This window comes from Trametes versicolor (assembly GCF_000271585.1).
Source record: "Trametes versicolor FP-101664 SS1 unplaced genomic scaffold TRAVEscaffold_1, whole genome shotgun sequence".
NCBI classification, from domain to species: Eukaryota; Fungi; Basidiomycota; class Agaricomycetes; order Polyporales; family Polyporaceae; genus Trametes; species Trametes versicolor.
In genome coordinates, this window is record NW_007360321.1 from 3726436 (window position 1) to 3745491 (window position 19056).

Here is a 19056-nt window from a genome sequence, read left to right on the forward strand (position 1 = left end):
GACCCATAACGCTGCTTAACTCGGACTATAAAATCATGACGAAAGCGCTCGCGTCGAAGCTAGCGGAGGTTGCGCCGACAGTGATCCATGAGGATCAGGCGGGCTTCATACCGGGACGGAGAATCTTTGACCACATTAAACTGTCCCAACTGATGATTGAATACGCCGAAGCAGAAGAGGTGAACGGGGCCATTGTGGCACTTGACCAGGAAAAGGCGTACGACAAGGTCGACCATACTTACCTCTGGAGAGTGCTCCGGCACATGAATTTCCCTGAAAACTTCATCAAAACGCTCCAGCACCTCTACGCAGCAGCAGAGAGCTGCGTCATGGTAAACGGCGTGAAAAGCAACCTCTTCCGAATCCGGAGAGGTGTGAGACAGGGGGACCCCATCTCCTGCTTGATTTTCAATCTTGCTATTGAACCACTTGCGTGCGCGCTGCGGCGATCGAGCTTGAGAGGCCTCCAGATCCCGGGGGAAGCGGAGCGACTTGTAGCGAAGCTCTTCGCGGACGATACCACGGTATACTTAAGCGGCGAAGACGACTACGGAGAAATGCTGCGTGTAACGACGAGGTGGTGCCGAGCGTCCAGGGCGAGGTTTAACCGAGAAAAAACTGAGATATTACCGATTGGGACGGAGGCCTACAGGAGAGAGGTCCTAACTACGCGCAAGCTGTGCGCAGGGACTGACGAGATCCCTGCCACAGCACATATCGTCCGCGACGGCCAGGCGATCCGGTCCCTGGGCGCGTGGATAGGTAATGGCATAGACCTGGAAGCCCCGTGGGAGCCGGTGATCAAAACGATTGAAACAAACCTCGCTAAATGGAAACGTGGGAGGCCCACCATGAATGGCCGCAAACTGGCAGTGGCGATTGAAGTAGCGGGACGAACGCAATTCCGCGCAGCGGTCCAGACCATGCCGGCCAGCGTCGAACAGAGGCTGACGAAAATCGTGGCGGACTTCACATGGAACGGAGATGCGCGCCCGTGCATAGCTAGAGACCAGCTCTACCTCCCTGTGCCGCGTGGCGGCCTGAAGCTCCTAAACATGAAAGCACGGAATGAGGCGATCGCGATTATGTGGCTCAAAACGTACCTTGCGGTGGGACTGAGACGCCCCCCATGGACCAGGATTGCTGACGCGCTGCTGGCCAAGGCTGTTGCGGCGGACTCAAAGGGCACAGAACTGCCAGCACGAGTGAATACTTTCCTGCAAACCTGGAAGGTCAGCACGAGGGCGAGCGCTGGACTGCCCCGCTGCCTCAAAGAAATGGTCAAAATAGCCAAGAAATATGGCATCAAGTGCGAGACAAGCAACCCGACGGCGGACCTACGAGAGAGCCTACCAATATGGAACCACGTTGGGAGAAACGATGAGCGCCGCGTGGAGAACTCGATAGGATGCAAGTGCCTCCGCAACAACCACCAAGTCCGCACGGTCGGCCAATGCCGAGCGGTGGCTGGGCGCTTATCTGACGACGAATCGGGCCACGTGGCGAGGCACACATGCGGATGTGCCGATTGTGATCTTGACCGCAACCTCCACCTCTGCGATAACCCGCATCGCTGCGCGACGGCGGCTGCTAGGCTGCTCGGACGAATCAATGCGAAGTGGAACCCCTCAAGACCAGCCAACGAGGACGGCCTAACCCTGACGCAAACGCGCAAGGACGAGAACAACGCAGCACGTATCGATCACAAGCGCATCCTCTTCGACCCATCGATCTCGACTGGCCTCCCAACTGCGGAGTCTCTGCGCGCTTTCGTCCCAGCCTGCGATCGCGATGAACGGCCCGCGCTACGGCTGCCGAGGCCCTACCAAGTCTCCGCGGAGGATACTGAGGTATACACCGATGGCTCGGCACACGGTAACGGCTCCGAGTCTGCGCGTGCAGGTAGCGGCATCTGGTTCGGCGAAGGTGATCCGCGCAACGAAGGCGCGCGCGTCCCCTTTGATACCCAAACTGACCAGGTTGCAGAGTTCTACGCTGTTATCATGGCCCACCGCAAGGTCCCGCCCTTTGCCCCGCTGCACGTTGTCAGCGATTCGAAGTATGTAGTGGACGGCTTGACGAAGCACCTCCCGGCCTGGGAGAGGCGAGGCTGGATCGGAGTGGCTAACGCCGATGTGATCAAGGAGACCGCGGCGCTGCTCCGAACTCGATCTGCGCCTACCACCTTCCGGTGGGTCAAGGGCCACGACCGTGTCCGTGGCAACGAAGAGGCGGACCGGCTGGCTGGCGAGGCGGCCAACCTCCCTCGGCCCTTTCGGCCGATGACACTGCCCGCGCCTGAGCGCTACACTGTGCGTGGCGCGTCTTTGCTCTATCTAACACAGAAGCTGGCGTACAAAGGTATTCAAGAATGGAACGAGAAGCCCGCCCGCCGTGCGACGGCGCGCAACGTGGCTGCAGCCCAGACTGCCCTCAGTGAGTGGAGCGGGGAGCGGCCCACGGAGTCCTCAATATGGCTACTACTCCGAAAGGACCCGGTGTCGCGTAAAATACGGGACTTCATCTGGAAAGCGCTGCATGGCGGCCACCGCGTAGGTAAGTTCTGGTCCCATATACCGGGATACGAAGCCCGTGCGACTTGTAGCACGTGCGGCGCCCTGGACACCATGGAGCATATCCTCTGTGAGTGCACTGCGGAAGGCCAACGTACGGCATGGGCCCTGGCGAGGGGGCTCTTGCATCAGAAGAAGATAGCTGTCCCGCCCGTCACGCTAGGTGTTGTCCTTGGCGGCCATGCCTATGTTGCGACTAATGCTAAGGGGGAGGTCCTCCATGGGGCAACACGCCTAGCGCGAATGGTACTGACAGAGACCGCTTACCTCGTATGGGTCCTGCGCTGTGAGAGAGTGATTGGGGAGAGGGAGCTGCTCCCGGGCGACCTAGAGGCTGACTACGTGGAACGTAGATGGAGACAGGCCCTGGCGCGCCGCCTAGCGAACGACTGTGCCCTCACCCGACTGCGCGTTGGCGCGAAGCCGGCGCTACAGCCCTCGTCGGTCGAAGCCACGTGGGCGGGCACACTCCAGGATGAGCAGCACCTCCCTCCTGACTGGACGAAACTCCCGGGGGTTTTAGTGGGTAAGCCGCTGCGCCTGTACGGCCCAACGGGAACCTGACACCCGGGCCGTGCGGTGCGACATGCAGTCCCACACTGGAGTACCTGGTACTCGCGTGCATAAGGCATTTCCTCCGTACGGTAGCTACAAATATGGCAACGAGGACCCTGACCTCACAGCCCTGCAATTCCCACGAAAGGCGCGTGGCGCCGCACGTGGCAAGCACCGTTAAAAAAAAAAAAAAAAAAAAAAAAGATGGACACTCCCAATCGCGTTCCCGCGGTCCAGCCGCTGGGCGATGCCCGTCCTCCTCACTGCGTGGTCTTTCTTCTTGGCGGCGTACTGGCAGGCTTCCCCGATCCACACCGCGATCCTCGTCTTGTTGGGCGCGATCCCCGGGCTGCGTTTTGCCCTGGGAGGTAGTGCGTCCGCCGACCGGACCTCGTATCGCTTGTACAACGTGTGTATCATCTGTTTTCTTACCTCCGGTGGCGGCCGCGCGGAGATGCTGATGCTGATGTTTGAACAGCTCTGGTTGTGCGCCGTGCATGTCACCCCCTTCGTGGCCGCATAATATCTTCAAAGTAATGTGTATCTTATCAGGTCTGTATTCGACAACCTGTGCAAAGTGAAGCGATGCTGACTGACTCTTCTCATCTGACATAGGACCCCTCAGACGTACAGTGTATTGGTACTTATGTACGAACATCCCGGTGTGTATACTCCCGTAACATTATTCTCCGCTGTGTCAATACCTAGATAGATAAAATACTTACGTTAGGTGCTTCTTATTTCGACTCGAGACCACACGGACTCCATTTCGGACAATGCATACATACAAGTAGTGTTAAACTCTACCGTATGAAATTCGATTTATTCTAATTATGTGACATGGTGTAAGAGCTTCGGAGCCGGCCATGTCTTCGGCCGTGAGCATTCATCGTAGATCCACCACGATGCACTAATCACATTTACGGTTGAGGAAAACCACGTATGGTATTCCAATCGCCACGATCGTGGCGTGCCACCTCCACAGCCACCGCGGCTGTGGACAACTTACTATTTGTCCCGCTGTGCTCGATGCCAATCGAGTCTTGCGTTTTCGCCTCTGATGCAGATTCTTGCTAAGATGCCGCTGGCACAGTAATCAGCCAGACGTTCCAGCCCATAGCGAACGGAGCTCACCTGAGCGGGATATATCGCAGACGTAGGGATTCGCCACGCCTGCGTTCTTCATTCTGCTCATGCTCATGCACCCGGACGCGCAGCTCCGTGCACAAGAGAAGATTGACCGTTTCATAGGCACAGATCGCGAGAGCCTCCGCTGCCTCGCTTAAATACAACACCTGGATGGCCATGACGTCCTCCGCCTGCGACCTCTAAACAACACAAGTACGCCCACATGCTCACGATTCCGCTGTCGCTCGGCCGACTCGAGTGCTGCAGTCACACAGACAGACGTCCGCGCAAACGGGGTTCACCATTGATACGTCATTGTCAACTCCTGGCAGGCTGCATCCCTCCGCCACGGTCCCACTATGGGCGGACGGCGTGGCTGTGTCTCCTGCGTAATGCGATACTGAGCGACGGGGAGCTCTACCCGAAAACTCCCCGTTTATTTCCAAGTGGTGGGTTCAGGAGGGTAAGCTCCGGCAGGACTTGGATGAGGAAGTATCTTCGGTTCACGTCGTCTTTGACTCCGGACGCCAGTGCGTAGCATTTGCATGGCGCCGATCGCGCTGGTGCGGTCTGGCGCGGTCCGCGCGGTCGGAGTCTCGGAGAGGCCTATTTGTTGATGCTAGTGAGGCCTTATGACTTGGGGGGCATCAAACATGGCCTGAGAGGCACTTGGCGCAGCGCCTGGTGTTTACGGCGATAGCGTAGATGCTGGCGCTACTCCGTATCCCGGACTCCGACGCCAATGGTGGAATGGTGGAACGTAGATGGCAAGCCCATCACTCCCCTTGGCGACTACGTTCGGGGGGAGGCATCGTGTGCGTCTCTCATTCGTCCGCGATAGTGCAATGCCCGGTGATCACGTACCGTGTAGCTGCTCAGGGTGGAGCACTCACCGCCCGTACTGCTTTTCAGGCTTCCGTTGCCATCGAAAGGCAATATTCGCCTTCGCTTGGCGCGTTCCTGAAGCTCCTGGAGGATCAGCGGAATCGTACGTGGTCGGTGGCCGGTCAAGGTTACCGCGAGTCTATGTGCTTAAGTATGCTCTGTGGCCATGCCGCCGTGGGATGGTCATAACGGTGGGCGTCCCCATCGAAAATCGAGCGTTAAGAGGTGTATAAATTTTGAACTTTCTTTGGCTCCAGAGGCCACACACATCTGCGATACAACCACAGTCGAGTGGCATAGCGTCAGCTTCTTGCGGCCGGCACTGATAGTGGGGTGCCAAACTCACGCTGACGTATCGTCTGCGGACGGTTAGCGGAGAGTAAGCGAGTGTCCCCCGAGTTGCGGAGAACTATGTCCTGTGTGGCAATTGACAGGTTATGTTTGGGGTACGATAAGCCGGGAGGCTCCTTTGGAAGTCAGATGGACTATACATGCTGACTGGTCATTGCGTGGTTTGTCATGACGATATATTCTTATTGCGGAGGATGAACCTACTAGTATGGACACGCTTGGAGTCCGAGAGCTTGTTGCAGAGTCAGTACTTGTGCACAACTTTTCGATTGCCACCAAAACGTTTGTAAGTTTGCTTGCACCATACGCACCATTGGGCTACATGAGGAATTGAAGCGACCTGGGGGTAAAATGGCTGATGTACATCGGGTCTGTGATAGATGGCGGATGAGTGGACTCGTCGCGCAGTACTGTTGTGCAGTAAGTGAGATGTCGCGTTTAGCAGGCGAGTGCGTCCTATCGGTGCCGAACAAGTAGGAGCGCCTGCGCTATGTGTACCTGCTGACCAGTCGTTGGTTATGTGGGTGTACCCATTGCTTATTGCGGAGGATGCATCTTGAACGTTATCATGGAGCTTCGAGAGTTGTATCGCACTCAACCTACCCCACATCTTGATCGGGAACACAGAAGAAGTTCGTGCGGGGGTCGCAGCACGGCGCGTATGTCGAATTGCGGTCTCGTGTGGACGAGAAGATGAGGAGACACGAGGAGGACGAAGAGAACGTGAGAGCCACGCGCAGAGTTTGCGATCTGGGCCTGGCGCCACCGCTTGCTAGCCCGGCGGCAGCGCCTCCTACTCCAGTCTGTGAAACTCCTCAAGTATCCCTCCTCCCGCTACCCTCTCCCCGCTCCCCGTTCGTTCTGTCCGACCGTCCTGCCTTGCCTTTGTTCCCCATCTTTGTCTCTGGCTTCGCTATCGACGACATCTGGACACTCTAGCCGGGCGGGGCAATGCCAATCACGGAGTCGCGTCTCTTCGGCCGCTTGCTGAGACTAGCCTTCGTGCTGCTATGGGCGCAGGCACTATTTCCTGCAGTCTCAGCGGAGGTTCTTCCATATCTGCAACAGGTAAGCGAGCCGAGTTTCAAGCTGCCGGAGGGCCTGAAGAATGGATGTGTCCAATCATGGCCGGTCTCACCGCTCAACGCTGTTTCTCCGTAGGGCTTCCTGTTTGACTGGTACGGTGATCAAAGTCCCCCAATCCCGACGGCAGGTACGCGTCCTGCTCATATCGCTTCTCGTTGTACCGAGGTTGATGCTATGTCGCCCGTTTAGCACAATGCGATACCCTCCACATAACCTGGGGTAGACGCTCCGCCACGGGGTAAGCGTCTCTCATGTTCTAGCGCTGCCTCAGTATGGGCGCTGACAGATTTTATCAGGCCAAACCCTGTTGCGCCCTACTTCCTGCAGATATATACCTCGTGAGCATTCCAGTTTGTCCCACAATGCAACAAACACCGACCTATCTGCTGCGCGAAGAACGTTCATAGTACCATTCGTGATACCGGCCGGAGACAACTTGGCGACATCGTTTGTACGTCCGACCTATCTTCACGCCTTGCCCGGAGAGCGATCTCACGAGTGACTTGTGCGCCCTTATAGGACTGGGTGGTACCATTTGTCCCGGGGACCCAGGTATGTGTCCATCCTGCGTGCGAATCTGCTCCCAATCTGACGTTTCTTCCCACAGTTCCAGATGTGCATGGTACGCCGATCATGGATTGACCTGTGCTGTCCGGGCGCGCCTGAGAATACTGCAGGTCGCGAGCAATGGTGTAACAGGAGGCTGCCAGAACATCTATACTGTTTACCAGAGGCCCAACACGACATTGGACAACCCACCGACATGCTTTAACCTCACATATCCTCACGCACCGTTGGGCGTGGATGCCTCTCTCGGCGGCGGTGGAGCATGGTCACAATATGGATGGGTTGATCAGGCAAGTTTCTGCCTCGGTAGATCCCCTGAGGTGTTTTGCTGAACCGCACGCAGTGCTCTGAGATCTCATTAAAACCGACAAACGGAACTCCGCCGTTTTCTTATAGCGTGAGGGTCTTTATGAGATCTCAACTTTGTGTCATCTCTCTTACACTCTGTGCCGTAGATCGCACCTGCTCTCCATCCGCCTTTCAACTTTACGTCTGACACTACGGACGCTTTCAACTGGACCGTCTCCTTGGTGAGTTCCCCGATGCATTACGTATTACCAGGGCTCAACGCGACAGCAGATGTACGGCATGCCCTTCTTTGTCACTGTTTCGGATGCCAACGGAATAGGTTGGTCCAACGGGCCCATTCATCCGACTGGTGCAGGTAATACATCATGTCTTGACCTCGATGCCGCGCTCCATCCGCAGTCGTAAGACACCCCCTCCTTACGCACCCCATTGCTACTGTACTCACCTTCCTCCCACAGTTTGCATTCGCCGGCAGGTATCTCGCCAGGTGGCGCCGCCGGACTCGCCATCGGCACGCTAGTCCTCGGTGCACTGATCGGCCTTCTCGGCTCATACCTCCTGGCGCGCTGGAAGTTCAAGAATCGCTCGCCCTCGCAAGCGTTCGCGTACGGGCGCAAACTTTCGGACCCGAGCGACACGCCCACACTCTCCCAGTACCCGCCCTCGTCCGCCATGTCCACGACGTTCGGCAGCAGCGGGCAGCGCGGCGGCCACGCGGACGAACATGGGTTGCTCGCCGGCAGTCCCGCCACCCCCGCGTTCTCGCACAACCAGTCCTTCTCGCTATCTGAGCGCGATGACGGGATCGTCTCCCCCGGGCACCAGCACTCGCCGAGTGCGGGCAGCAGCACGGTGTCGCCGACTAGCGCGGGCGTGCCGCCGCGCTCGCCGCTGGGCGGAGCTGGGCAAAACTCCGCCTCGCATGTGTACGTGGTGCACCACGATGCGGGCCGCCCTCCCCCCGTGACGGTGTTCACGTCAGACGGCACGGAGGTCGTCGAGCTCCCGCCGCAGTACGAGACCGCCGCCCGACGTGAAGAGCAGGAGCGTGGGCAGGAGCAGGGTCGGGGCGCCTCCAGCCCACGACCGCTTCCGACCTCTCCACCGACACCCGGCGGTCAACGGAGGACACCGCGGAGCCTGCCGCAGAAACCGTCAATGGTCGCGTCAAATGCGGACCTGCCTGGAACGTCTCCCTCGTCCCCGGCGAATTCGCCGCCGTAGTCGGCGCAGATGCGCCCGCTCGGCGGGCGTGGACTCTCTGGATGTCTGTCTGGATGTACATAACGCCTCATGTCCTGTAACGTATTGCATGCCCCTCTGTGTGGTTCTTCGTTCTCTTCGGATCCTGGTTTCCTTCGCTCTTAGCTTAGTGTCTATCCATACCCTACGCTCGCGCTGCTTGCTTAGCATAGCCCCCTTCGAAAAGAGAGAGGCCCTACTTACTTACCGACCACCCCGTTCGTTCGTTGACGCTGTTGAACCAGTGCTCGCTCTCCCTTCCCTCCGCTGCTGACGCTTTCCCCGCTCGTTTCCGCAGGGTGTACTCTACTATTCGGCCAATTTGCCTTACCCATCATGATACAATATGAATGTGTTTTGGTTGCTATCGTACTACTCGCGCTTATGTACAGTGTACATACACGCCGATGGGCGACGGTCGCCAGCCGTCCCGCGTGCTCAGCTTCCGCCAGCCGGGAGGCGGCCTCTCCTCCGCCCCCGCTGCGCCCTCGTCCATCGTGACGTCTGTGCCGCTGTCCCCTCCATCCTGCGTATCGGCTGACAGCGCGAGGAGCGTGCCGAGGCGGCGGTCCATGATGTCTATCGTGCTTTCTTCCCAGTCCTGCGACGGGTGGGAAGTCAGTCAGCTATGCATACCCTGAGGGATGAACCAGGGTAAGCATACCGCGGATGATGTGGAGGTCTGTGCCGGCTGTTGGCTGAGCACTGAGAGCGCGGTTGCAAGCTGTGGTCGTTCCGCAGACAGGGCTTGCAGCAGAAACGTGCTCGCACTGTCAATGTGGATGTGAGATGAGGCCCTGGGACAGATGTTAGGGCGGAAGAACATACGGTTTTATGCCTCCAGTGGCGGCGGACTCCGGGCCCAGAGAGGCAACAATGCGAACGAGGGCAGCCTCACGGATATCTTCAGCGTCCTCTGTGTCTGCGTTGCTGCAACTGTCCACGAGCCATTTTGCCCAGCTCGCCAGGCAGAGGTCATACGACGGGTCCGCTTTCGGCTCGTCTGTCGGAGCAACGACAGAGAGCGAGACGATTTCCGGGTCGTCTTGAGGGGCTGCAACAGGCTGTGCAAGGTACGCGGAGATCGCGGAGACGAGGCGCAGCGGAAGGGTAGGGTGCAGGGATTGTAGGTGAGAGAGGAGTGGAGTCCAGATGAGCAGCGACGAGCGCGGGAGGGAGAGGGTGTTTTGCCCTGGAGACAGTCGCTTTCTGCACAAGCATAGGTCAGCATTACCATCCTCAAAAGTCTCGCGTTCCTGACCGCTTACTTTTTTGAAAGAGGGACCAACCCGCCCTTCTGTACGAGCGCCTCCGCGACGCGGTCAAGAGCCCACCGCTCCCGCGCGTCCTCTTCGTCGCCATCCGGCAGTGTATCCTCCCAGCCGAGGGCGCCTGCCGCGGCCGCGGACGCAACCTTCGCCTCGGCGATCCAGCGTTCGACGTCGCGCGTTGCCTTCGTTATGTCACCGCGCAGCTGCACGCGGAGCGTTGCGTCGCGCGTGGTCGCCTTCATGAGCGCCTTGTACTGCCGCAGGAGCGGAGCGAGCGGGCGCAGCGGCTGAGACGGCGCCGCGGACGGGGTGGATGGGTTCAGGGTCGGAAGGAAGTAGTTGTGTAGGAGCCATGTCATGGACTGTGCGCGACGCGTTGGCAAAGGGAGGCAAAGAAGAGGGCGCGCGGACGTACCTCTCGAGCAGCGTCGCGCAGGACCTCGAGGCTGGGGAGGTCTTCGTGCGTCGCGGCGTGCCGGAGCTCAACAAACCACGCGGGTAGTCCGAGTTGTTGTGCGATGCTGGCAATCGAGCGGGCGTACGCGCCGAGCTGGAGGGGGTCGACGAGTCCGTTCACGAGCCGGATGATCGCGGCGGCATAGCTCATGCGCAGGGAGAGGTACGAAGATGAGGAGGGTGCGTTTGCGCTCGATCCATCTTGTAAGATGGTAGACAAAATCGCATGCGCAGATTCCAGGGCATGGGGGAGGGGTACGGCCACTTTCCATGCCGCTAACTAGTGCTGTAAGCGGGAAGGCCTTCCAAGAGCGACGTGCGCGACGTACCCTGTTCACCGCGCGCTGCTTCGCATCAAAGTCGGACTCGTCTGCGTATATCCACCCGCAGACCTGTTCGAGCTCTCCGAGATCTTGCCAGGGTACACGGCGAGGAAGGCGCATCTTGTCGCGGTCAGAGCTTCACGGAGGAATGCCTAAATGAGCGCCTATGGAGCTCACGACGGGCATTGGCCCGAATTCCGGTCCGGAATAGGTCAGGAATATGTCCTGAATTGTTCTCCTGTTCCGGACCGGAGACAGGCTAGGAACTCGGACAATGGAGAACAAAGCTCCACTCTAATGCAGTTTGTTACCCGGTAAGTAATTTCTCTAACTGGAATTCCGGACCTGAACCAGTCTGGTGACAGGAGAACAATTCCGGCGCTATTCCTTGCCTATTCAGGACCGGAATATGGGCCAACGCCCGTCGTGGCTATGTAAATTCATTGGGCGCTTGTGGCTCCACGTGGATCCAGTGGCAAGCTCGATTTGGAAGTGTTACGAGGCGCTTGGCAAAGTATGGTCATTTCTCCTCTACACTCAAGCTCTAGCCTCGGGTTGAAGAAACTTCCGAGCATCTGTCCTATACATGATGCATTTGAATTCTCTGGCCGTGCTCCATAAAAACTCGCTCTTATTTCAATAGGGACGTGGCGTCCCGGGGCCACCGACTGACTGACGATGCTACCGGTACAACTTCTCCAGCACTTGAGCACCCACAGTGTCCTGCTACCCTCCGGTAATTAGCGCACGCGACATACTTCGAGCTATGTGTCAATTTAGCGCCATCCTGTCCTCACGCCGTTCTTTTACCTCTCACAGCATCCGGTACTGCGATCGGCCTTGAAGTCCCTGTTAGCAATCCCTCGGGGATGTCCCCGAGGGACGCGCGCACCCTTCTTGACTTCCGATACTCATGTAATCCACTCGGAAATTACCAACGCTTTCAGTCTTTTCGACCGAGCTGCCGCGTCAAGGGTATAAAGGATGGACAGGTTGCGGCGTGTGGAGGGCAGAACCACACCAACACGCCAATCCCACTAGCCAGCTTCCCAACCGAACGCAATCCCACATCTACGACATGTCTTCCAAGCAGCTCATCCTTGTGAGTACTTCATAATCTGTATAGATTTTTTGAGCCGTAGCTCATGGACGCATGTCTCTCCAGGTGACTGGAATCAACGGCTTCCTCGGTGCCCATATCGTCGACCAGCTGGTCAAGGCCGGGTACCGCGTCCGAGGGTAAGTTCTTGTGCTTCTATCCCAAGCGCAGCTACTGATAATTTCCAATGCGCCCGCAGAACGGTCCGTTCTGTCAAGGTCGCTGCTGTCCAGAGCAACAACGCCATTTATGGTGCCGACGTCGAAGTCATCGGCGCCGATGACCTTGCCTTCGGCGACTTTGCGGATGCTCTCAAGGGTAATTAACAGTCCATTCTCTCCTCTCGCCATATGAATGAGTTGCTGAGATTTGACTTCAAGGCGTCAGCGGTGTCATTCACGCGGCAGCTCCCTTGATTGGAAATGACACGCCCGAGAATGCTCTCACTGTGAGAGAGACACCATACTCCCCGTCTCCACTCCGCTAATCTGCGCACTATCTTACAGGCCTCGATCGAAGGCGCCGCCAATATCCTCCGCCAGACCGAGAAGGCTGGCATCAAGCATTTCGTGCTCGTGAGCAGCATCCTCACCGTCAGGCTCCTCGGGGACTCTTCCCCGACCTGGACGGAGGATGGTACGTTCCTCAAAATTTCTTGATCATAAGATACTCACACAGCTGTCTCATGCAACAGACTGGGTCCCGACCAGCAGGGAGCAGGCCCTCGCCAGCAACGATCCGACCTTCGTCTACGTCTCGGAGAAGGTCCTCGCCGAGCAAGCTGTCTGGGAGTTCGCCGAGAAACACCCCAACATCGATGTCACCACCGGTACGTTCTTCCCTCCCGCCTTCCTCCCGCACCTTACTAACTGCACACATAAAATTCTTACAGTCAACCCGCCGTTCTTCATCGGGCCCTTCGCGCCCAACTACCGCTTCACAGACGCGCTCATCCGCGAGATGAGCACCAACGGGCTCCTCTACCAGCTCCTGAACCCCGCCGGCACCTTCTTCGCGCCGCTCCTGCTCTCCATCGACGTGCGCGACGTCGCGCGCGCGACCGTGCACGCGCTCGCCGCGCCCCCAGCGGAGAAGCGCAAGCGCCTGCTCTTCATCCCGCACTCCGTCAGCTGGAAGCAGGCGGCGGAGCTCATTGCGGAGGCGCGCCCGCAGCTCAAGGCGCGCCTATCGAAGGCGGCGCAGGAGGAGGGCAAGTACCCGCACCCGGCGCCGCCGACCCCGGTCGATAATGCAAAGGCGATTGGGGTGCTAAGGCTGGGGCAGGTGAACGACTGGAAGACGGCGATACTCGGCGGCGTGGACTCGCTTCTTGAGGTGGAGGCTGAGTTCGCGAAGGAGGGCAAGACCTTCCACTAGATAGCGGCAGGTTGCGGCCTGGGAGGCGGGAAGGCGGCACAACACCGTATCAGACTTGCTGTATAGACCTGTTCGAGTGTGTACGACTGCGTGTTTGTGTGAGAATTTGAGCTCTGTTGAATGAGACGATATATCTAAGCTGTTTCAGTGAAGTTCAGTGGTTTGTACGGGCGACTAGTGCTCCGCGAGCGATTTGTGCGAGAACTGCAGGAGCATACATTTTTTGGTATCAAATGTTGACATCGTTTCGGTGGGTTTGAAGCTCCCGCCGTCCTCGGTAGTAGTTCCAATGAGAAACGTGTGTATTGGATGGATGTACGAGCTACATAGTCAAGCACTTTCCACACCAGCTCACGGATATTCGTAGAGCGGACTGGAAAGCGCTCCGGCTTAATTGAACTCGGTGCGATAATCTGCCCCCGTCCACGGGTACCCCAGGTCACTTGTAGCAAGACAGAGACGCAGAGTGGCTCGGCGCGTGAAGCACCGAGCGATGGTGAGGGTCGAAATGAGAGAAAAAGATGTGCGCTGGCGGGCGTTTAAGTAGTGGGGGTCGCCGGGAGTTGCCGTGTGAACGTAGGTCCGGCCCGATATGGCAGACGATATAAGTATGTTGTGGGATGGGAGAGCGATGCCGTCATCGATGTTTACACGCTTGAGAGCACTCGTCCACCATCTCAACCACGCAAAGATGTCCACCGTCCACAACACAAACGTCGCCTGCTGCACGATTCCCCCCGTCAAGTCCGACTACACCCCCAAGGGCACCTTCAAGTCGTACGCCGGCTTCAGCAAGGTAAGCGACCGCGCCGATCTTCCGAAATTGATGATAAGAATGCCCATGATCATATTCAATAGGTTTACGTGACCGGGCCTGCAACGCCTGGCAAGCTCGTGTTCGTTTGCGTCTATGACATCTTCGGGTAAGTCTTCTGGCGCACATGTCGAGAAATGGGCTCGGGAAATAACATGCATATGGGGCGCCAGCTTCAAGCCTCAGACGCAGCAGGGCGCAGACATCATCGCAGAGCAACTGGGCGCCCAGGTTCTCATGCCGGACTTCTTCGAGCCGGCTGAGCCGTGGCCTGCCGCCAAGTTTCCTCCCAGCACCGACGAGGAGAAGGCAGAGTTTCAGGCGTTCTTCGGCGGGCCCGCGAAGCCCCAGGACGGCGTCGCTAAGCTCATTAACGTCGGAAAGGCGCTCAAGGCCGAGGGTGCTGAATTCGTCGGCACCTTTGGCTTCTGCTGGGGTGCGTGGCCTTGAATGACGTAGTGGAGCGCGTACTGATGCGCATGTTCCAGGCGGCAAGGTCACTATCCTCGCCGGTTCTCAGGAGGGCACCCCCTTCGACGCGGTCTCCGCAATCCACCCGGCGTAAGGACGCGTTATTTTGGCGTCTGAGCTGTGCTGACGCAAGGGCGATGTAGTATGCTCAGCCATGGCGATGCTAACGACCTGAAGGTCCCTCTGGGCCTGTACCCAAGCAACGACGAGCCTGTCGATGAGGTAAGCGCGCGAGCCTGATACCTCGGTGGACCAGCCTCATCACAATGTCCTCAGTCGAAGCAGATCCTTGAGATCATCTCCAAGAAGCCGATCGCGGAGAAGAGTGACTACAAGCTCTACGACTCGTATGTCCACGCATCAGCTGGATAACTGTGAGCCGCGAGGTTGACATACCCCTCCCCCAGATTCCACGGTTTCGCAGCTGCCCGTGCGAACCTTGACGACCCCGAGAACAAGAAGCAGTACGTAGCGTCGTCATACCCTCTGCTGAACACATAACTGACGTCAACGCAGCTACGAGGACTTGTACGGCAGGCTCATCGGCTTCTTCAGCAAGGCGAGCGGCACGCAGGTGCAGTAAACGAGCACACGGAGCCTGTTGTCTGACGGTTCATATAAGGTCGAAGTCGGGTCGAGGAAGTGTAAGATGTAACACAGTGTAACAGGAAGAATCAATGCTGGAACTTGTATCTTTACAACAACAGATGAGAGCGAGGCGGGGTCATGGTACAGACACAACAAGCATAACACAAGCAATCGCGAGCGTATATATCCGAAAACATGAGAGAATCAGTGAAGCGTGTTCAACACACCTTCGGGGAGTTCGTCGTTGACCTTGATCATCCAAAACGGACCTGCGACTGCCTGTGAGTAAACCAAGGACAAAACTTTCAGACTACCTACCGGCGGGGTCATCTGGAGGGTGAAGATCCTTCAGTCCCATCACACGCTCTTGAGGACGAAGGGCACGTACCGCGCTGGTGATGTGCACCCGTCCATATCCCTGCTATCCCAGCAGCGCTGCATACGTGCCCGATCTGCACTCCTTCGGCGCTGTGCAGAGTGATCGGTGCCGCGCTCAGCTTCGAGCAAGTCGCGATTCCTGACACTGGACACGCACCTCCACTGCATCCGTCCATCATACGTCGTCACCTACGACCGTGCCAAATGTCACTTCAACCTGTCTCATTTCGCGCGGCGTGTCTACCACTCACAAACTGCCACCGAACCGCCCCATCCGCGAGGGTACTAACGGTACCGCGGATCGACGCCGTGCTCGTGTGCGGTCCGCGCGAGTGCCCCTCGAAGTAGAGCGTCGGGAACCTTGGGTCGTCCGCCTCCCCCGTGGGTGACACGGGCGCGGCGCGCGGCAGCTGGCGCATGTCCGCGAAGTACTCGGTGTCGGGGATGAGCGAGAGGTGCAGCTCGACGGGGCGGAGCGCCTCATCAAACGGGTCGTCGAAGAAGGACGGGTGGTGCGGGCTCAAACTCGATTCGGAGAGCGAGCCGTACTGTGAGGAGGAAGGATTGAGTTAGGGCAACTTGAAGAGTAGGACGAGAAGAGCTTACGTTGAACACTATGAGGGAATGTGACGGTCAGCATTCAGGAGCAGCGTCGGGTCCGGGAACTTAATATTCGATCAAACTCACTGTATAGATCACTGCGTCGAATATCGTAATGCATAAGTAAACTCTGCCGGAAAACATCGTGCATACGGCTAGCTCACCGGTAGTCCATGAAGCACACGAACCGCCGCCACTTGCCCGTGACGCCTGCCCAGTCATGCGGCTCGCGCCCTGCGGACTCGAGCGCATCCACCGCGGAATATGCACGCAGCGCCTCGAGTTTGAAGAGCGGCTTCTTGTAGAAGCCGAGGCACGTATGCGCGACCTCGCGCAGCTTCAGGCCAACGACGTTCAGGATGTGCTCGACGTGCTCCCAGTTCACCACGAGAACGCCCTGCTCCTCCACCTCCGAGTCTGAGTCGGAATCCCCTTCTGCGTCACCTTCAGCATCCTTTCCCACAACTGGCTCGGCTTCATCCGTGGCCGCGGTCGGGTAGACAACGCGGTACGGCCCCCAGAGCGTCCCAGGCTGGTACCGGCGCATATCGTACACGTAGCAGCGGCTCGTCTTGCGCAACCCAGCCATGCGGACAATTCCCGTCGCCTCGTGGCTGCTGTCGTGCGAGAGCGCGAGGTACGCGCTCAGTCGAGAGCGTAGCTGCGTCGCCGCTATCGTGAGCATGTCCTCCGCGCTCGAGCTCGGCGTCGCCTGAAGCCTCGCTAGTGCCTGGCGGAGCTCGCGCTTCCGCGGCACCGGGGAGGGAGGTCCTAATAATTCCGTCGGTGAGCTCGATCTGTAGCTGGAGCTCGCAGATACACTAGGGTCGGCGTGAGATGCGGATGTCGGGATGGGAATGTTGAGAATCTTGGTGCGGAGGACACGGTCGAGCCAGTGGAGGTTCTCAGACCGCGGGGCAATCTTCTTTGCATCCTCTCCAATGTCGCCTTCTGCGATAGGTCGCGCAGTGTCAACAGCGGCCAGGGATGTCTCGAAAGCGCGGAGGAGCTCCTGTACGGTCGGGGTCTTGCTCGAGTTTGCTATCGCCTCCGCCTCTATCCGCCGCTGCAGCTCGGAACGCCAAGGCGGGGACACTCCTGCAGTGGAGGAGCTGGCAGTATGGCTGTCGGAGTTAGCTGGTACGGGCGCTGCGTACACATCAAGGCGCGGGCGCGGCACGGGGGCGGTCTTGCGCAGGTCGTCGAACGGGCGCCCGAGGTAAAGCTCCCGCCAGAGGAAGTGGTCCTTGGGCTCGTAGACGAGCTTACGCGCGAACCGGCACGTCTGAGCGTATCTCTGCGAGGGTGTAGACGTGAGTATCGAGTAAAGATCGTTCAATTGAGTATGTGATGCCGATGTCGGAGCGCATACATACTGAGACGTCGCGCGGGTCGCTAACGATCAAGACCCGCTCGATGACCTCTGCGGGGAGCGAGTGCATGTTCACGCTGGAGGTCCTGCTGGCAGTCGTTGTCTCTGGAGGCAGGGCTGCCGCTGTCGAGGGAGGGGTCATCGTGGTAGATACACAAGGCACATATGGACATGGCGGCAGGGAGGCCGTACTGACCAAGCGCTGCATGGGAAATCGCGGGCCGTCGGGACATGAGAAGCGTCTGTGGCTCAGTCTTCTCGATAAGGCAAGTCTAGTGGTTCGAGAGGACCTTGCATTGATATATCACCGAAACTGCTGCGTAGAACGGGAATGCGTAACCCGTGGGTATATGTGGAACAAAAACAAAAACCATGATGAGAGGAATAGGAGGAAAAGAAAAGACGAAAGCTGAACAAGATCCTGGTGAGAAGAAAGTGCGATAATGGAAGGCTATTACCAGATATCATACATACGGCCGAAGAATGAACACACGATGAATATGTATGCGGTCGCAAAACCCAAGAGAACATGTTCTGCGAAATTAGCGAGACGGCGACGCCAGCCTTTCGAAACGCGGGGCCGGATCAGAGTAGGGGGCAAGTGAGGACGAAGCCCAAGGGTAGAAATCGGAACGTCTTGCGCTATGAGGACCCCAGCATAGTCGGCGGATTGTGTCGCGGCAGGAGACTGACGAGAAGACGACCAAGAAGAAGACTGCGGTCCAGGATGAGGGGTTGCTCGATAGCGGGTTGAGGGTTCATCCGTAACAACTGATTGACGACTGGGAGTAGCAGGGTTGCCCAAGGGAGATCCGTCGTCAACTTCCAAGCGAGAGAGCGGTCTGTTGGCTGAGAGAGCGCCTGCCGCAGCGTTCGCGGACCTGAGCCGAGCGCGGTTACGTCTCAAGGTTCTCAGGCTAGGAGGCGTCCCGCCAATGTAGACGCGGTCTCCCGTGTTCCCCTCGCTAGATGCTGTGGCTTTCTCGGCAGAGGGTTTTGAGGTCCCCACGGAAGGTGAGATTTCTGAGCCCGAGCGTCCGTTCTGAGCCATGCCGTTAGATATTACGAAGACAGTAAGCACACGAATATTTGTAGAAACGCACCACGAGTTCCTTGTATCCCTGGTGTTCTGCCAGTGGAGAGTATTCGATGTACTCGATGTCTTCCGACCAACGGACCTTCGATGTTGTGCGAAGCGGGGCGGCTGAAGGGTACTGGTAGTCGTCCACAGGCCATATCCGTAGTTGGGGATGAAAGCTCGTCTGTCGACTCGCCTTCGTGGTGTTCGCCTCGCGCACCGAGTTCGCCATAGCTCTCGTGCGGTCGGCAAGAACAACACGTGCGCGTTCTCCCCGTTGCAAAGTGTTGAGAATTTTGCATTGTTTGGCGGATGTTACAGCTGCATGCTTAAGCCGGTGATTGCTCGCCGAGGTCGGCTGCGAGTGGATTGTCAAGATAGCTTTCTTTGAGGGAATGTTTTCGCGTCGAGCTCGGGCGCGTGTCCGGATTGGAGACATAGTTGAAGCCCGGAGTACCAGCGAGATGGTGCGTGAGCTTGCGGGATGGTGGGCGGATGTGAGCGCATGCAACTGGCCATGGTTGGCCTCGAGA

The 19056-nt window shown here is 58.0% G+C and overlaps 9 protein-coding genes across 9 annotated transcripts; 7 read left to right on the forward strand and 2 right to left on the reverse strand.

Annotated features, from left to right (window-relative positions):
* Nucleotides 1–440: 440 nt before the first annotated feature.
* On the forward strand, nucleotides 441–1127 carry TRAVEDRAFT_76807 (uncharacterized protein; the record flags this gene model as incomplete). Its single annotated transcript, XM_008035012.1, has 1 exon — nucleotides 441–1127. A coding segment is annotated over one exon (687 nt), but the record flags the coding sequence as incomplete, so codon positions are not given.
* Nucleotides 1128–1277: 150 nt separating this feature from the next.
* Nucleotides 1278–2054, forward strand: TRAVEDRAFT_110774 (RNase H; the record flags this gene model as incomplete). The annotated part of the gene is made up of 1 exon (XM_008035013.1): nucleotides 1278–2054. A coding segment is annotated over one exon (777 nt), but the record flags the coding sequence as incomplete, so codon positions are not given.
* A 105-nt stretch (nucleotides 2055–2159) lies between these two features.
* TRAVEDRAFT_87149 (uncharacterized protein) lies at nucleotides 2160–2687 on the forward strand (the record flags this gene model as incomplete). Its single annotated transcript, XM_008035014.1, has 1 exon — nucleotides 2160–2687. A coding segment is annotated over one exon (528 nt), but the record flags the coding sequence as incomplete, so codon positions are not given.
* A 33-nt stretch (nucleotides 2688–2720) lies between these two features.
* On the forward strand, nucleotides 2721–3074 carry TRAVEDRAFT_99153 (uncharacterized protein; the record flags this gene model as incomplete). Its single annotated transcript, XM_008035015.1, has 1 exon — nucleotides 2721–3074. A coding segment is annotated over one exon (354 nt), but the record flags the coding sequence as incomplete, so codon positions are not given.
* A 3245-nt stretch (nucleotides 3075–6319) lies between these two features.
* TRAVEDRAFT_68640 (uncharacterized protein) lies at nucleotides 6320–9013 on the forward strand. Its single transcript, XM_008035016.1, has 12 exons — nucleotides 6320–6560; nucleotides 6654–6705; nucleotides 6768–6816; nucleotides 6875–6916; nucleotides 6975–7029; nucleotides 7098–7130; nucleotides 7186–7200; nucleotides 7256–7435; nucleotides 7489–7542; nucleotides 7601–7675; nucleotides 7725–7855; nucleotides 7913–9013. The coding sequence occupies exons 1-12, from the start codon at nucleotides 6444–6446 to the stop codon at nucleotides 8676–8678; spliced, it is 1569 nt and encodes a 522-aa protein (XP_008033207.1). The 5' UTR covers nucleotides 6320–6443; the 3' UTR covers nucleotides 8679–9013.
* A 65-nt stretch (nucleotides 9014–9078) lies between these two features.
* TRAVEDRAFT_110911 (Las1-domain-containing protein) lies at nucleotides 9079–10866 on the reverse strand (the record flags this gene model as incomplete). Its single annotated transcript, XM_008035017.1, has 6 exons — nucleotides 9079–9297; nucleotides 9361–9466; nucleotides 9525–9905; nucleotides 9965–10329; nucleotides 10383–10703; nucleotides 10753–10866. 6 exons carry the CDS (start codon nucleotides 10864–10866, stop codon nucleotides 9079–9081), a joined length of 1506 nt encoding a protein of 501 aa, XP_008033208.1.
* Nucleotides 10867–11899: 1033 nt separating this feature from the next.
* On the forward strand, nucleotides 11900–13222 carry TRAVEDRAFT_108823 (NAD-P-binding protein; the record flags this gene model as incomplete). Its single annotated transcript, XM_008035018.1, has 6 exons — nucleotides 11900–11985; nucleotides 12045–12163; nucleotides 12226–12293; nucleotides 12352–12481; nucleotides 12540–12674; nucleotides 12738–13222. 6 exons carry the CDS (start codon nucleotides 11900–11902, stop codon nucleotides 13220–13222), a joined length of 1023 nt encoding a protein of 340 aa, XP_008033209.1.
* Nucleotides 13223–13913: 691 nt separating this feature from the next.
* TRAVEDRAFT_159764 (uncharacterized protein) lies at nucleotides 13914–17570 on the forward strand (the record flags this gene model as incomplete). The annotated part of the gene is made up of 15 exons (XM_008035019.1): nucleotides 13914–14018; nucleotides 14081–14145; nucleotides 14210–14472; nucleotides 14525–14597; nucleotides 14651–14729; nucleotides 14784–14854; nucleotides 14915–14971; nucleotides 15024–15366; nucleotides 15416–15425; nucleotides 15484–15563; nucleotides 15631–15662; nucleotides 15725–16021; nucleotides 16080–16087; nucleotides 16161–16171; nucleotides 16238–17570. The coding sequence occupies 8 exons, from the start codon at nucleotides 13914–13916 to the stop codon at nucleotides 15088–15090; spliced, it is 780 nt and encodes a 259-aa protein (XP_008033210.1). The 3' UTR covers nucleotides 15091–15366; nucleotides 15416–15425; nucleotides 15484–15563; nucleotides 15631–15662; nucleotides 15725–16021; nucleotides 16080–16087; nucleotides 16161–16171; nucleotides 16238–17570.
* Nucleotides 17571–18087: 517 nt separating this feature from the next.
* TRAVEDRAFT_42382 (uncharacterized protein) lies at nucleotides 18088–18755 on the reverse strand (the record flags this gene model as incomplete). The annotated part of the gene is made up of 3 exons (XM_008034034.1): nucleotides 18088–18287; nucleotides 18346–18487; nucleotides 18549–18755. 3 exons carry the CDS (start codon nucleotides 18753–18755, stop codon nucleotides 18088–18090), a joined length of 549 nt encoding a protein of 182 aa, XP_008032225.1.
* Between the last annotated feature and the right edge of the window lie 301 nt (nucleotides 18756–19056).